This window comes from Manacus vitellinus, unplaced genomic scaffold (genome assembly GCF_001715985.3).
Source record: "Manacus vitellinus isolate BGI_N305 unplaced genomic scaffold, ASM171598v3 scaffold_17_pilon, whole genome shotgun sequence".
Lineage (NCBI taxonomy): Eukaryota > Metazoa > Chordata > Aves > Passeriformes > Pipridae > Manacus > Manacus vitellinus.
Genome location: NW_021939256.1, coordinates 12,673,498 through 12,690,696, shown reverse-complemented (window position 1 = coordinate 12,690,696; position 17,199 = coordinate 12,673,498). Strand labels below are relative to the sequence as shown.

The following is a 17,199-nucleotide window of genomic DNA, read 5'->3' as shown; positions in this document are numbered from 1 at the left end:
GAGGCTGTAAGCAGGTCTGACACTGTGGTTCTGGTGGCCAAGGGAAGACAGAGAGTGGAAGACCTGCTGTCAACCCAGTAGCACCAGGGCCTTGGGCAGGCAGGGAACCAAACATTTCCTGAATCAGTTTATCTTATTTGATTTCCTCCTGTTCTGAGAACAGATGGTCCCTTCCTCTTCCATCAGCCTTTTGCTGGCACCAGGGCAGGCTGTTCCCTACCTGTGCATGATCAGTCTTCTGTGTCATGGTCCCTAGGACACGCAGTGTCTTCTGTTTCTCCACCCTCTGGCAGACAGTAGATGCCTGCCAAGGTGGGAATCAAGGAAGATACACAGGTCCCCAGCCACAACACACCACGGTGAACTGTTGCTCATATGGATTTTCTTGTGACACCTCTATCTCACATTTTGTTCCAGAGGTGTTTTTCCTGAACTTAGGGAAACCACATCCCAGAAGAACTGCTGGGTCAGGAGGGCCAGCTGGCATTCCCCAGAGTGGTGCTCTGAGGTTTTGTCTGAAGACCTGTGCTGGGGAGCAGAAAGGAGGCAAAAGGAACAGAGAAGAGCCAAGCTATGCGGTCTGTGAGGTGATCGTTGTGAGAGAGGGCTTTTCCTGTTCTAGCTTTTGAAAGGAGGAAACTGTGCTACTAATTAAAGAAAGTCAGGGACACTGAAGGACCTGAAAATAGTGTTTTAATGATATGATGACAAGGATGTAGATGGTATAGCCTGAGCCAGGGCTTCTGGAGACATGTAGGGACATGATGCTGGTTGGGATAGCGTTGGACTAGTGGCCTGAACAAGGCAAATCTGACACAAACTCATCCATACAGTTTGTAAAAAGAGGACCCTGGAGCAATCCCTTATGCCAGACTTCACTTGGAATTTGCCTCACATTAGGCTGGTCCAATCAATCCAAAATCAGTTTTGGGAGCAGTGTGACAGACAAGGTGATCTGCTCCCAAGTAGGACTTTATTTGGCAATATTGCCAGTAGAGTGCCCAGGGGACTGCTACTGCCATAATTTAATAGTTGTATTGATGATCTGGAGGTAAATTAAGAAATTGCAAATAAAAAAAAGAGCACACAGAAAGGCCAGCAAAGTGACAAATAGTGTGGAAGCAAACTAAATTGAATAGTTGTGTTTGTGAAATAAATGCATTTTAATAAAAACAAATTGCAAAGTCATCTTACTAGGAGCAAATCATTCAAGTTCCTGTAACTGCAGACTATATTCCCTGTAGAGGGAAACTCTAAAGGAAATTAGTGGTCACAATGTACAAGATCATCACAAGCTTCCCATGGAATCTTGTCATGTGTAGGAATTTTGCAGTCCTGCAGTGCATAAATGGGAAGGAGCAGCACAAGGCATGGGTGAACAGGGACCAATACCTCTGCAGAGACCAATACCAGATTGTGATGTGCAGGTCATCTTCCCTTTTCTGCTGATACTGAAAAAACAGAAACACTAAAAAAGCTGAAATTCATTAAAGAAAAGGGTGTAAAGAATTCAAGTGTGTTTAATTTATCATATAGAAACCTGGGAGATGATTCAATTATTTGATTAAATAGATATCTGAGAACAAAACTAACTGGACAATAAAGCACTTCTTCATCAGATAGACAGAGGTGTGGAAAGAATCGATAGCTATAAATTAGAGTGTTCCTCAGGCAACTTCTGTAAATAAAACCTATTTAAAGACTGGATGCCGGACATGAACAGTAAAGTGTCTTTCCCAGTGATGCAAGCAGAATGTAAAGAGAGTGGGATATCAACACATAAGAGTGTGAAGAGTAAGTTTAAAATTAAAGAATTACTTGAACTCCTCCCGCCTATAATAGTAGAAAGACAGTCTTTAGCTCACTGCCTGCCTGTTTCACAGTGCCTTTCAGGAAGGAATGCCTACGGACATGATAAGGTATGCCAGACAGCCAACTGGCTAGGACTGTGTCCAAAGAGTCCATGTGACAGGATGGACTGAAGTAGCCATATACTCAAGCCTTTTGCCCCACCGTGTTCTGAAGTCACCCAGAGCCTACAGTTGCCCACTCATTCATACACCATTATTGGTTTGAACCTGGGCAGTTCAGAAATAGCTTGGAAGACCTGGTAGTCCCAGTTTGAACTAGAGGTAGCTTGTGGGCAGTTCTGCTGAACATGAGACACTTTGTGTTGATCAGCATGAATCCTGTTGTGCTCGTTGATTCAAGCCTCTCCTACAGGATATCCACATAAAGCCCAGGACTGTAAAAAAGAGGGAGAGCAACATTTTTACACAGACAGATAATGATAGGACAAAGGGGAATGGTTTTAATTGAAAAGAGGAGAGAATCAGATTACGTGTTAGGAAGAAATTCTTCACTGTGAGTGTGATAAGACACTGGAACCGGTTGCCCAGAGAAGCTGTAGATGCCCCATCCCTGGAAGTGTTCAAGGCCAGGTTGGATGGGACTTTGTGCAACCTGCTTTAGTGAAAGTTGTCTCTACCCATGGCAGGGGGGTTGGAACTAGATGGTCTTTAAGATTCCTTCCAACCCAAACCATTCTGTCCTTTTCTCTATTCTATCCTTCTATGATACTCTAGGCCAAAGTCAGCAGTGCCAGTAACTCCATACCAGCTGTGACCAGGGCTCTGCACAACTTGCTTATTTAAATGCTTTTCAGGGGCATAACCCTGAATGCTAAGTAATTCTTCTTATTTTCTGATTTGTCCTGTTTTGAGCCCATGTGGCCATTACTTCATTTTTCTTGTATACCATGAGTAATAGATCTACCTTATAAGAATGAGAAGTGACAGGGAAGGACACAAACACAGGAGCACAGGTATCCACAGTTTAACAGTGACAAAGGTACCCAGCCAGCTTTTTTATCCGGACCACCCATATTCTTCCAGAATTGCTTTAAGGTACCTTTCAGGACCTGGAATACAAATAAGGGCTGCTCCATGCCAGCTGGACTCAGTGCTGGAAAATGGTCCCAAGTCCTTTCATTTGCTACCACACATGTGGTCTGGGAGTCTTAGTAAATGTTACTGCCTGGGATATTCCTATGCCTTCTTTCCTACATTTTTGGTAATGAAAAAAAGTACTAGTTTTAAATGCAGGGCCCTAGTTATTCTGAGCTACAGGGAAAAAAAAAATTGAAAAAACCCAACAAAAACCACAGCAATAGGCAAATCAGCCATACCTGTTAGTATTGTATAATCAGAAGAGTATTTTTCTAAAAGTAATATATATATATATATGTATTTCTCACACCTGTGAAAAAAAAAATCACGTGAAGCTGCTTGACGAATATTAAAAGCAACTCTGTGCTTCAGAAGAATAGACCTTAATTTTGCTTTAAATGACATATGGCAGCAATATGGATGCAACATAAACTGAGTCTGAAAAACTGCAACATAAATGGAGCGCAAAAAACCCTAGATAATTCTACTGATTTCTCAGCATATTTTTGAAAAACAAAATTAAGAATCAATTCTTTATGGGATAATAAAGGTACTATGAAATAAAAGTTTTCAGTATTGCAGATCTAGATGAATTATCATTACACTGTGGTAATAATATTCCTGTCCTGAAACATATATGTAAGTCCTTCGCTGTGTTGCTGACCTCCAGCGTTGTGAGAACAGACTGTCATCCAATGTCCTCTGCCATCAATAGAAAGAGTCTCATGGGTCTCAGTTATCTTTGGATCAGGTCCCAGAAAATCCCCACATCTGCAGGACTTAGAAGACCAAAAACTGTCTCATGAACAAAATTCTGATCCTGCTACTTCTTAGATAAATAAATTTAGATGATTTCAATGAGATTGAGATCCAACCATGATGCATAAATGCATCATCCTGCTAACTTGTGGTAAGACGTATTATTTCAAGTCATTAATGAGCATATTACTAAACACCAAATCTGTATGGAAACTGTAATTACAGCTCTTATTCAGCTGCATAATTGACTTTAAAAAATTGTTTATTGTATCACATTATTTTTGTGCAGTAAAACGCAAAAATACCACATGCTTCTGAGTCAGTTGAAAAACATTCTAAACAAAAATACCATAAGCCTGACATATCAAGAGCAAGTAAATGGTATCGTCTGTGCTCTTCACATCTATCTCCCCTGCTTCTCTTCTGCTTATTACCTGTTGTAATCAAAACAGTGAAGGGTAGATGGCTCCCAAAATGGAATTCTTAGGTAGGTGATGCTCTCAGTTAATGGTCTAAAATTTCAACCTCCATTTCTTGGTCTGCAGAATGAGGAAGAAGTGATCGGTGCATTAGATACAATCATGCAGAAGAAAAGTGAGAAAGACAGAAGGAGGGAAAACATGAGTGACTGGAACTTGATGTGTTTTGCTTTCTTTACTCATTTTCCTCCACTTTACTGGCTAGCAGTAGAATACAGGAGCTCAGAGGAGAGTCACAATTCTAGAGATGGACAAACAGATTAATTATTTGTCACTTTTTGTATTTCTGAGAAGCTGATTGTATCAGCACTTTCAGCAATGAATCTTAAACACAAGTCATTTATCTGGAGTATATATACCACTAAATAAGAAAACAGTGAGTTGATCTTTTTCCAGACCTGAAGGCTGTTTAAACAGTCTCAAATCAACCTTCTTATGCTCCGCTTGATAAGAAACCACTATGCAATCTGTCTGCATCCTACACAGCACAGGCCATCCTTTGATGTTCCAGGCAGGCAGGACCTCATAGCAGTAACCCCCCAGATTCAGATGGCTCCTGCTTAGAAGTAACCAGAAGCAAATGCTGAAGAGCAAAGACAGGAAAAACATCTATAAGACCTCTCCTGACTACCCTACTGGCCTTGAGCTACCTTTGGTTCATGGAATTTCCTGAGCCAGGTGTGGTTTACATACCTCTCTCTGCCTACCAAGCATTTGTCCCATTTTCCCTTCATCCCAGCTAAGCTTTCGCTATATCCATTGGCAAATACTCCTACAAGGCCGATGAACTTTGCATGACAAAAGTCACTGCTTTTTGCATGTTTTGAAGCTGTCTCTTCTTGTCTTTAATTTGATGGCCCCTAGTTTTTGTGCTGAAAGACAATTTAGACTCCAGAGCACTCACGGCTTTGTAGATCCAGTAAAATATTGGCCGTGGGCTCTCTCTCAAGCTGAAGAGTCCCTGTCGGTTCATGCTTTCCTATTACAGAAGCCATTTCATATCTACAGCCATCTTGGCAGCCCTGCTCTGACTCCTTTCCAGGTCTCCTCCAGGGAACCCGAAGTGCATGCAGTACTCAAGGCTGGGGCAAACTGTGGATTTATGCAGTAGCACAATGACATTTTCTGCTTTGTTCTCGCATTCTTTTCCTAACCATTCCTAACTCTCCACAGGACTTCTGATCACTGCTGAGCTCTGAGCTGATGTTTTCACAGAACTTTCTGTTGCGATCCTCAAGCCTTGCTCCTGTATGGGAACGGTCAAGAGGTCTCGAATCTTCATGTGAAACTAGGAGGTTTTTCTCGCTATGTGCATTGCTTTACACGATCTGTCTTAAAGCCTTTTTAGGTCCTTCTACAATTTCCTATAACCTGTATTCATCTTTAGTCTGCCAAATAACTTTCTCAGAAGCCAGTTTTCTCATTGTACCATCTGATCTTTTTTCTGGGTCATCTGTGAACATATTAAATGGCACAATTTTCAGCCTAGTTCCCTGTTGAACTCCTCTGGGATCAATTCTCCCCTGAAAGAATTAAATGTTTACTCCTATCCTGCATTTCCTATCTGGCCTTCAGTTCTTTATTTAGTCAAAGACTTCTCCCCTTATTCCATTGCTTTAGTTCCTGTCGTGGTTTAAGCACAGATGGAAATTAAGCACCACGCAGCCACTCACTCAACTCCCCCTCCTCCCTTCCCTGGGGAGGAGAATCAAGGTAAAACTTGTATGTTAAGAACAGTTTAATAATTGAAAATAAAGCAAAATACAATAGTAATGGTAAATAATAATGATGATAATAAAAAGGAAACAAGAAGTGATGCACAATGCAATTGCTCACCCCCTGCTGAACGATGCCAGACCCCCTTCCCAAACCCAGACTGACCGTGCTTCTGGGTAACTCCCCCCAGTTTATATACCAGGCATGACATTCTATAGTGTGGAATATCCCTTTGGTCAGTTTGGGTCACCTGTCCCAGCTATGATCTCTCCCCCTGACAGAGCATGAGACAAGAAAAAAAGTCCTTGACTTAGGATAAACACAACTTAGCAAAAACTCCAACACATCAGTGTGTTATCAACACCGTTCTCATTCCAAATCCAAAACACAGCACTGTAACAGCTACAGAGAAGAAACTAACTCTTCCCTAGCTAAAACCAGGACAGTTCCTTAAAAGATTTTGGTCAAGGATTTCACTAAAAGCTGATGGAAAATCAAGTAGATTGTATCATTTAGATGGCTCTTATCTACATGCTTGCTGACCCCTCGAAAAACTCATTAGAGGTTTGCAAAATAGGATTTTCTTTTATGTAATCTGTGCTGCTCTTCCCAAATGGGTCATATTGATCCATATGGTCTCTCATTCCATCCTTTATCACAAACCCTGCTTAACTGCTAGTGCAGATGTCCAGCTTACAAGCTAGTAATTGCCCACTCTCTGTATGGAAATGAGGGTTTGAGTGCAATATGGTTATTTACATCATGAGCTATGACATTTTCTTTCTAAATCTTTCTGTCTCTATGTACCTATTGATCAATTCATTTATTGGTCAGACTTTTCTTTCTTTCTTTCTTTCTTTCTTTCTTTCTTTCTTTCTTTCTTTCTTTCTTTCTTTCTTTCTTTCTTTCTTCTTTCTTTCTTTTTTTTTCTTTCTTTCTTTCTTTCTCTCTTTCTTTCTTTCTCTCTCTCTCATATTGAAATACAGGTTTCACTTTTTTACTTTTTATCCCCAGAACATGAAAACACTGCCCGAGTTGGTGATCACGAGAAAAAATTAACAACTGGTAATATATTTATAGCAATCCTTAACCTTAAAAGCACTGCATACATTTATCTAACAAAATTCATTAACAGGATGACAATATTGTCAAGGCCTAGATTTGATAAATTAATTTCTGCATCCTAGGATTGTTTTTTTATTTCACATTTGCAGAGTACTATATCTTCTTTAATATTCAGTGCTCTTTACAGTCACTTGCTTTTTAATTTTAGGCATACTTTTTTGCACACTTAATCTTATGAACTCCTAAATAGTGGTTTATATTTTTCAAAGACCCAACTTTCTGCTACTGATCTAGCATGGTAACCCAGAACAGAAACTGACCATTTGAGGGTGGTGGTGTTGTTATTGATACCATAAATGGAGAAAAAAGATACATCCAAGAAATAAGGAACTGCTGATTTTGATGGTTCTCACTGTGGAACAGAAACGGCTGCAAGTTATAGCTACAAAATGCATAAAATACATTAAATCTGTTGATTGATTAGAATATCTGTTCTAGTTAGTCCATATTTGATTCAAATGTTCATTTAAACCCTTCATTGTGAATCAAACCATCTTCATATAATCATAGATTCATAGAATGATTTAGGTTGGAAGGGACGTTAAAGATAATCTAGTTCCAACTCCCCTGCCATGGGCAGGGACACCTTCCACGAGACCAGGTTGCTCAAAGCCCCATCCAGCCTGGCCTTGAACACTTCCAGGGCTGGGACATCCACAACTTCTCTGGGCATCCTCCAGTGCCACTCTCCCAGTAAAGAATTTTTCCTTATATCTGATCTAAATCGCTCCTCTTTCAATTCAAAGCCATTACCTTTTAAAAAGTCCCTCTCCCTCTTCCTTATAGGCCTCTTCAGGAACTGGAAGGGTGCAGTTAGGTCACCCCAAAGCCTTCTCTTTTCCAGGCTGAACAATCCCAATTATCTCAGCCTTTCCTCATAGGAGAGGTGCTCCATGAGTCTTATGACCTTGGTGGCCCTCCTCTGGACTTGCTCCAACAGGTCCATATCCTTCCTGTGCTGGGAACTCCAGAGCTGGACGAGTTATCTCCTGACATTACTGGACTGATCTGCTCAGATTCAACCAAAAACAGGCATGCTGGGAACAAGCTATTCATAAAAGATACAGTTATTGTGAAGTGCCATGGGATCTTAAGCATGTCAAATAACCTTTCCACAGGGATAAATGACAGCTAGATTACTTACTATAAACTGATATGAGATAGGACAAGGAGTAACAGGTTCAAACTGAAAGAGGATGGATTGAGATTGGGTATTATGAAGAAATTCTTCACTGTGAGGGTGGTGAGGCACAGGAACAGGTTGCCCAGAGAACCTGTGGATGTCCCACCCCTGGCAAGTGTTCAAGGCCAGGCTGGATGGAGCTTTGAGCAACCTGGTGGGACGTGTTCCTGCCCGCGGCAGAGGGGTTGGAACTACATGATTTTCAAGGTCTCTTGCAACCCAAACCGCTCTGCGATCCTGCGTTTCTACATTTTGCCACTACCCAGACGATTCCAGTGTAGGCTTTTATTATGAAGCAGAACGTGTGTTTCCTACACAGACTACAAAAACACTCAGAGCCAGCACACACAGCACAGCTTCGAGCGCGCCCAGACGGACGCGACGCCGCTCAGGAGCCACACCTCCGCCCTGAGGGGGGGGGGGAGGCGCGCCTGGCCACATGAGGGCGTGTGTGCCACGAGGGGGCGTGTTTGTGCCGCGAGGCGCCGGTCACACCCACCTCCCCGCCTCCCTCCTGCCGCATGCGCCGTTGGCCGAAGCAGGCGGTGGGCAGCGGCGGCCATGGCAATGGCGGAGAAGTTCGACTCCCTGGAGGAGCACCTGGAGAAGTTCGTGGAGAACATCCGGCAGCTCGGCATCATCGTCAGCGACTTCCAGCCCAGCAGCCAGACGGGGCTCAATCAGAAATTGTGAGGGGCCGTTGCCAGGCCTGGCCGCGGGGCCTTTTCCCCTCCCACCCTCCCCAGCCTCAGGCTCTCCCTGGCTGGGGTGTCGTGTCCCTGGCCTCGCACTCGTGCAGTGTCCCCTCAGTCGGCTAACAACGACCCATTTTTCTGCCTAACAGGAATTTCATGGTGACGGGCTTGCAGGATATCGACAAATGCCGGCAGCAGCTTCACGATATCAGCGTGCCTTTGGAAGTCTTTGAGTAAGTCGCGCTGCGCCTGGAAGGGGAGCTGCCGCTGTCGGGTGACCCGAGGTAGCGTGTTTTTGCAGCCTGAGTATTCTCCCTGTGGGCTGCTTGTCTCTTAAGCCCGATCCTTCTGAATGCCTCACGAGAACATGAGCAGGCAGAAGAGGGTAAGAGAAGTGATAAATTAGACAAGTGTTTTCACAGAATCACGAGACGGTTTGGATTGAAAGGGACCTTAAAGCTCATCTAGTTCCAACACCCCCCCCACAGGCAGGGATGCCACCTGCTAGATGAGTTGCTCGGGGCCCCGTCCAACCTGGCCTTTCAGATCTATTTTTTCTTTTTTTTTTCTTTTTCTCATGTTGACTTTTACATATGTGGGCAGTAACACAGATTTTGCCGAATCTAGTGATTTCATAACATCACAGAATGGGTTAGGTTGGAAGAGACCTTAAAGAACATCTAGTTCCAACCCCCCTGTCATGGGCAGGGACACCAATTTAGTAAGCAAGCTTTTATTTAGGAAATATACTTTTACAGTGGAATACAGTCAAGATTTAAAGTTGGAGGTGAAAATAAAGCCAGTACTCAGGTGTTTAGTTTCAGGAGTGGCAGAGAATTAAAACATTAAAAGAAAAATCATGAGGGTAGAGGAAGAGCTACACACGAGAAGTTCAGTGATGTAGCTGACAATTTACTGGTGTGTCTTGTAAGTCTAGATGTCACTGGTCTGCTGTATTCTAGTGTGTTACTGGCTGTACAGGTCTTTTTTGAGTTGGGCTTTCACTCCAGCTGTAAATTTGTGGTGACAATCTTAAATGTTGTTTTCTTTACTCAGTGATGGAATTTCCCTTTGCCAGACCCTTGTATTGCAAAGCAGAAATACACATAGGTTCGCTGATACAGTTGTGTTGATTTTTACTCTTTACTATAGTATGTGCCTCCTCATCCTTGAATTGCCGGGTGCTGTATTTCTGTTGTGCTTATTACTCACCGTGTCCTAAGCTGCTTCATGGTTACTGCCCTTTCAGTTGCATGGAAAAAGACCATCTTTCTTCATTCATCTGTACTTCCTGCCTGTGAGGAGCTGGTAGATACATATTTTTGTTTGCTTTTAATACTTTCTTCAAAGCTGTCCAGGTTTTCTGGAAACAGAGTTTTAAAGAAGCTGTTTGCTGGCCATAGCCTCGTCCTTCTTGGGTTGTCTTTTGGAAATGGCTGAGTTAAACTGTGGTTTTTTAAATGCACATTTCAGATAGTAGTAGAAAGAAAAAGTGAGGTAAATAATGCTGTACATTAGAGAGCATCCTAGTAGGAATTTGATCATTTAGGCAGTATCTTTTCTATTTTCAGATACATCGATCAAGGCCGCAACCCTCAGCTCTACACTAAAGAGTGTCTGGAGCGAGCTTTGGCTAAAAATGAGCAAGTAAAAGGAAAAATTGACACAATGAAGGTAAACTAGAATTAATAAAATTATTGATGCAATAATGTATTTGATAAGTATTTGATAATTACTTTTCTGTAATTACGTAGGTATTTTTCACTTGTGCCTTTATTAAATTCTGTTATTGTATGATTTGTATTAGAAATTGCTCTGCATCCATGAATCTTAGTTGATACTAATATTGCCTGTTCAGGAAGGGAAACCTGTAGTTCATCCCCCAGTTGGGGATGCAGATGTCACTATGATTTTATTTTGGTTACAGTTGTATTACCAATATGGATATTTTATTTGGGTTTTTTTACAGGTCTGTAATTCTGATGTGTGTAAATTGTGTGTAAATTTAGAAATAAGCAAAAGAAAAGGGGTATTTTTCCAGTCTTGAATGGATCTTAGAGAGTTAAAATGTCAAACATGCACTGTAAGCATGATTTAATCTTTATAAAAGTAATGAAAATGCCAGTGTTTGGGGTTTTCTGAGCTTGTACTTTCATCTAGTATGAACTTAAGCATTCTTTGATACTGTTTAACTGCTGGAACTACTGCGGAAAAGCATAGAGAAGGGAACTTAGTGAATTTTGAGAAAGGGCTGTTTGTGTTTCAGGATGTTCTTTGGCTGAACTTGATTAGTGTGGAGTACGACAAATTGTACTGCACAGTGTAGGCATATCTCCCTATTCCCTAAGTTTCTCTTTCTTTTGATATGCTCTGTGCTTGTAAATGTTGTGGGAAGAATTATGTATTTCTAAGCCAAGTGTGAGTTTCTTTTTGAAGGTGGAGTGGGTTCCATATCAGATCAAGAGGACATATCCTTTATCAGTTTTTCTTAATAAGATTAGGCAGATATTGCTGCACCAGAGTTTGCTGGAGAAGCCCAGCTTCTTAGTATTTCTTAGGAGAAAATGCTAGTTAGTTTCTGTGAATTTAAGAGCATTTTAGTCTGCCTAGTGCATTGCTAGTGGATTTCACTTGAGCATTTTCTGTGGATTTTGTAAGCATAATTTTCTATGTTTGTGTGGTTCTGAGAGTTTTTTGGGTACTGTTATCTTAGGTCACTGAAATGTGAGGCTGTGTTGTATACAAACATTTCTGTTCATCAGATAACATTGCTTGATGAAATCTAAATAAATTGTTCAGATGATGTATATACATTTTCTTCTCTTTCCAGAAATTTAAAAGCCTGTTAATTCAAGAACTGACAAAGGTGTTCCCAGAAGACATGGCAAAGTACAAAGCTATTCGAGGAGAAGATCCTCCTCCCTAAGTTGGCCTTTTATATCTTTAAAAATATCCCATAAACTGACACCACCTTATAAAAACATTGATTGGAGAGAGGGGGAATCCAGGCCCTCATAACAACTGTACTAAAATTTTCAGTGATGGACTGTAAAGGAGCTTGATGATTGTTGATGGTTGTGGTCTGAAGCTGCTTTATCTTTCTGAAGACTTCTACTCAGACACTGTAGTTGAAACTTTCTGTGGTAATCTGCTTTTCTTTCCTGAAAGGTTTTGGAGATTTGTAAATGCCTACAGGTCATCGATACAGAGCATTTCCCACAAAGTGCATTTCCGGAGCAGAAAAACACGTTTTTTTTGCCTCTGAAAACTGTGCCTCAGGATTGTGCACTTGTCTGTTTTTAAGAGAAATACATTTATTACACTTGATTATTTTTCATTTGTAAACTTTGTGTTTTTTTTAATTGCAGTACAAACAGTTGGCTGCTTTTGTCTTGCCAAATTCTGTTGAGCAGGAGCCTGTCAAGGGCTGCAGTTTTCATGTGTCATAATTAGTTGCAGCCAGGAAAACCTTCAGATGTTTTGTTTTGTTCTATGAGCTACAGTGCAGGTGGCTGAGGATAGAGTAAGTGAGCATACCTGGGGACTGTCTCCTCAGCAACTTTAATGTTTTGTACAGTATTTAATGTAAGCTTTTGTTTATTCATATTGTGCAAACACATTGTTGAATAAAAATTTGGAAAAATCTAAATCCTGAGTTTTTGTGTTGTATGCTACTCTTTGGAGTGTGAACTGAAAGCTGTGAAAAAATAGCATATTCCTCAGTTCCACAATTTTAGAAATAAAATGTATATCAAAACTTGGCTGTTAAAATTTTACATCTGAAGGTAATGTCAATTTGGTATTTTGGTTTTGTAGTGAAAACTTCTGTCTTAGTACCTGAAGCAGGAGATTTTGGGGATCAGCAATTGTCACCTGAAGTCCTTCTGGTTAGCTGTAAGGTCATCTGTGGGATCTGTTGATGTGTAAGGTGGTACCGACAGCACACTGGGCACCTCACCCAGGGCTCTGGTGTGTGTGCAGAACACTGGGTTTGCAGTGGGAGCAAGAGGAGCTCTTTTAGTTTTGGGCATTTGTGAAGCTGGAACTGTTTGTGGTTACGTTTGTTCTTCCAGATTTACCTTTTTTTTTGCAACAGCAAATTATTACTTTAGCTTCTAGTTGCTAAACAGAGTGGTTTTGGGCAGGAGCTCCAAAATAGCACTATATGCATGTGCTCCATAGCAGACCTGTCTAGCCTGCTAAAGACCTTAACAGGGATTTAGGTATGTTTTGAGTTGTTGGTGCCATATTTTGGAAAAACAGAAGACTAGGTGTTCCTTTTAAAACTTATTACTTGGCAGTCTAAATGAATTCAGTTGCTGCCTGATACTATCGTGCGCACTTCCTTTCTTGTTCAATCTTTGTTCCACCACTAATCACTTTTTCCTTCACAGTTTAACTGTATGAACTTAAAATGTGTTTTACTCAGCCTGGATTGCCCTAGGTCCCTAAGGCTGTTGAAGTCAGTCCTGTGACTGGCAGGTGGGATGTATATAGGACACAAGAGGGTAAAGTATTTTTCCAGTGTGTATAATGTGGGAAAAAGCTTGAGAGCAATACAGTCAACAGCAGGTAAGTGAAACTGTTTACATGGTAGTTCAGAGAGAACATGTAGGGGGCAAGAGGCTTGTAGATGCTGGTCTGGATACTGGAGTGTTCTGGTTCCTAGCACTGACAGCAGTTTGTGTGTCAGATTTGGTGGAGTAAGGCACTTAAAAACTAGAGCTTCCAAGAAGTCTTGTTTTTATCTCTTAGATTCACAGAATCACAGAATGGTTTGCATTGGATCTAAAAGATCATCTAGTTCCAATCCCCCTGCCATGGGGGAGTTGCTCAAAGCTCTCTCCAACCTGGCCTTGAACACTTCCAGGGATGGGGCATCCACAGCTTCTCAGGAAAACCTGTGCCAGTGCCTCACCACACTGACAGTGAAGAATTTCTTCCTAATATCTAATCTAAACCCACCGTCTTTCAGTTTGAAGCCATCACCTTTGTCCTGCCATCAGCCTGGAGTCAGAGAGCCATGGAGGTGCAAGCATTTCCTCAGCCCTGAGGCCCTGAAAATGTGTGAAATGTCTGCTCTGTAAGTGTATAGTTTGTTATTGTTGTCATTAGTTAATAAATTAAGTACCCAACTCTGGCCACAGTGAAGATGGTTACCCCCATAACACTGGCACCTGTGCTTGCTGAAGGGAGGAAGGTCCAAAGCTTCCCCAGCTCAGAGAGATGATTTACAGCCAGTGCATGGAACACACACTTTCCCTGGATACCTAGGTCGTCGTGGTAAACATGGTGATTGGGATAGTTAGTGGAGGTGGAGAATTAGGGAATAACATTCCTTAAAGGACACCTAATCATGAGATCCCAGCAGCCTGTGTTTTGTGAGGAGTCTGTGTAAGAAAACATTTTTTTTGGCTTGAGTGATACATATATCAAGAATATAAATAAATAAATAACCCCAGAAAAAAAACCTCTGCTAAATCATCAGGTTTCACGTTCTGCTCAGCTTCAGTTCCAGCTTTTTGACACTTTCTTATCCTGTCATTTTGTCCTTGCTTCACTTACTGTTTCTGGGCTAACCATGCAAAATATTGCTATTGCTGCAACTGTCCATATTTAGCATGATATAGAAGAGAGGTAACTGTTGTAATTTATGTGTATTTTAGAGAAGAAAAGGTGGCCAGAATAAGTGCCTTTCAGTTTATAGTGTAGAATGAAAATTGCTAGAAACAACCGTGTCTTCCATCTCCAGTTGCATATGGAACAGAAAAATCCAACCTAATTTTTCTCTAGTTTGTTAATTGGTTCTCTGAAAAGGAGCATATGTATGAATCACCCTGTGTATGCTCTGGTTAGATGATAACCTTCAAGACATTTGTTAAAGGAGACTTCCATCTCTCCTCTTTTCCACTCTGCTACCTGGATTGCATGGTTGGAGGTGAGCTGGAATTTTATTTAAAGGTAACATCAAAATAACATCAGTCAGGCAACAAATAGCCTAAAATAATTAAAGGGCAACGCAAATCTATCTCAAAGGAAAGTGTAAAACCATTCAGGTTTCAAATGTGTCCTTGAATTTTTAGTAAGATTTTGGAAATAACTGGGAATATGTAACAACAAGTAATTACTTATATCCTTATTACATAAAATTAGGAGATACTAGATAATGCTGCTGGGTACACAGATCTTTAGGATGGAGCATGTGCCCCTATGCTCCATTTAGAATAAACAAAGTCAATATAAAATTCTTTTGCTCAGACATGGAAAGAAATAGATAAGAAAGTGCAAAGGATTTTTCTGCAACCTGTTAAGCCTCAGCATCCTCTCTGTCTCCTTCTGGAAGGAGAAGTAGTTGGGTGCCCAGCCTTCCCCTGTCCTTGAAACCACTTTTTGCTCTTTTATGCTTAAACCTTCTCATGAAGAAAACCTAATGCAGAACTGTGAAGTCTGACAAGAATAGACTTACCTGTTACAGGAGTTGGATGCTGCAGCTGCTCAGCTGTTGGTATATCTAACCTCTTTGGGGTTTTTTTCATGCAGATCAAGGCACTGTCGTTAGCCAGTTGTCACCATAAGATGAAGCACCAGTGTGCCTGAGGCAATCTGTTACTCTTACACCATTCAGAAGAGAGTTTCTTGATGCTCTAGTCGTTCTAGGCAGAGCAGTTTGGGTTTCCCTGATTGACCTTTCTAATTTAGTTGGATGAACTACTAAGTGCTGGGAATGGTTTGATGATTTCACAAATATTTGATATTGTGATGTTTTTATAAATTGCTTTCTTCAATGAGTGCAGTTCCCAAGTAATTGAAAGTGCTTATGATTCCAGTAGTTACCCCAGGTACTCTATAATTTCATCTCTGACTCTCCTCTGATCATAGAAATAGAGCAGATAACCCTACAGTCCATTTATTTTTGCCCTAAATGATTTTGAGATTTTAATCAGATCAGTTAGAAACTGCTAACTGAACTTGCTGGTTTACTGAAACCTCTCTAAATCAATGTATTCAAAAGGTGAATTATATAGATAAAGCCTTAAAAATGTGTAAGAAGTGTTCCAAATAGCTTAACAGCAAGTTCATAACGGAGAAATATCCTTGCCAAGAATATTTCAGGATACTCATGTTTCAACACAAAGTAATTTCTTACTCTACTATGATTAATAGCAGCAGTGTTTCTGGGCAGGTGCCCAGATGTCCTCCAGCTCTGCAAAGCAGAGAGCCAAGGTGACACAAATGTCTGCCCTGCTCTGTGCTTGCTGCATGTATTTCAATTACTTCCATATGGTGAAGATCCTCCTGTATATTTTCTTAATTAAAATAATGGATGAGCACACATTACAGGATACTTCTGTAACAGCTCTTGTTAATTCAAATCAGGAATCTATCTGTATTTTCTGTATTGTGATATATTTCATACTGAGTGCTAGGTTGTATTTAGTCTCAACAAGATGTAATGCAGACAGTAAAAAAGAAACATCTTTCTGCACAGTGTGATAATTTTTAAAACAATTCCTTCTCTTCTTCTGAAAAAAAAGTCCCCTTAATGTGCTAGGAAATGGCACTTAAAATTTCCATTCCTAAAGTGCTGACCTGAATCTACTTCACTTGCTGTTGGCAATTTTGTCATTACGTTAAACAAATTTATCCAAATATTCCTTGAAGGGAGACAAGGCTACTTTTTTATATATTTTGGGAAAAGGTTATTCAAAACTAGTGTTAAGCTTTGTTATTTAACAAGTCACTTGGGTCATATTTATATAATTCCTGCTGCAAAAAATAGCATTTAATCTTCATGTTAATTGTTGACATTCATAAACTTTTATTTGGAATGCTGCTAAGGATTCAAAATTCCTGGGATGATATAAATGTAATGATATATACCAAGCCACTTCTCTACCATCATGGAAATTTTCACTCCTAGTCAGTAAACAAAGAGAAGTTTATAATTGTCTGTTACCAAAATCACTGGTAGGTGCCATTTTTGTAGGGAAAATATTTTACCCTTAGGCACCTTAGAAATGCATTGCTGAAGTAAGAGATTATCATTTGAATATGTGAGAAATTCCATCCTCCAGCTTATTATTTGTTTCAAAGTATTACTTCTTTTTCCATAATAGTCTGTTATCTATTATTTTATTACATTTGACCTATACTGTTTTGAAAGATTCTCTTATATGGTCAAAACCCAAGACCAAAGTTTTAGCAGATAAAAATGGCTATAAATAGATCTCTAATCAAACATTAGATGTCACTCGGTCTAAGACTATTTAATATAATTTCCGGTCATCACATAT

General features: G+C 40.5%; 1 protein-coding gene across 1 annotated transcript; it reads left to right on the top strand.

Moving 5' to 3' along the window:
- Positions 1-8,757: 8,757 nt before the first annotated feature.
- Positions 8,758-12,681, top strand: MED10 (mediator complex subunit 10). Its single transcript, XM_008922823.3, has 4 exons — positions 8,758-8,899; positions 9,055-9,138; positions 10,477-10,579; positions 11,736-12,681. The coding sequence occupies exons 1-4, from the start codon at positions 8,772-8,774 to the stop codon at positions 11,829-11,831; spliced, it is 411 nt and encodes a 136-aa protein (XP_008921071.2). The 5' UTR covers positions 8,758-8,771; the 3' UTR covers positions 11,832-12,681.
- The last annotated feature ends 4,518 nt before the right edge of the window (positions 12,682-17,199 follow it).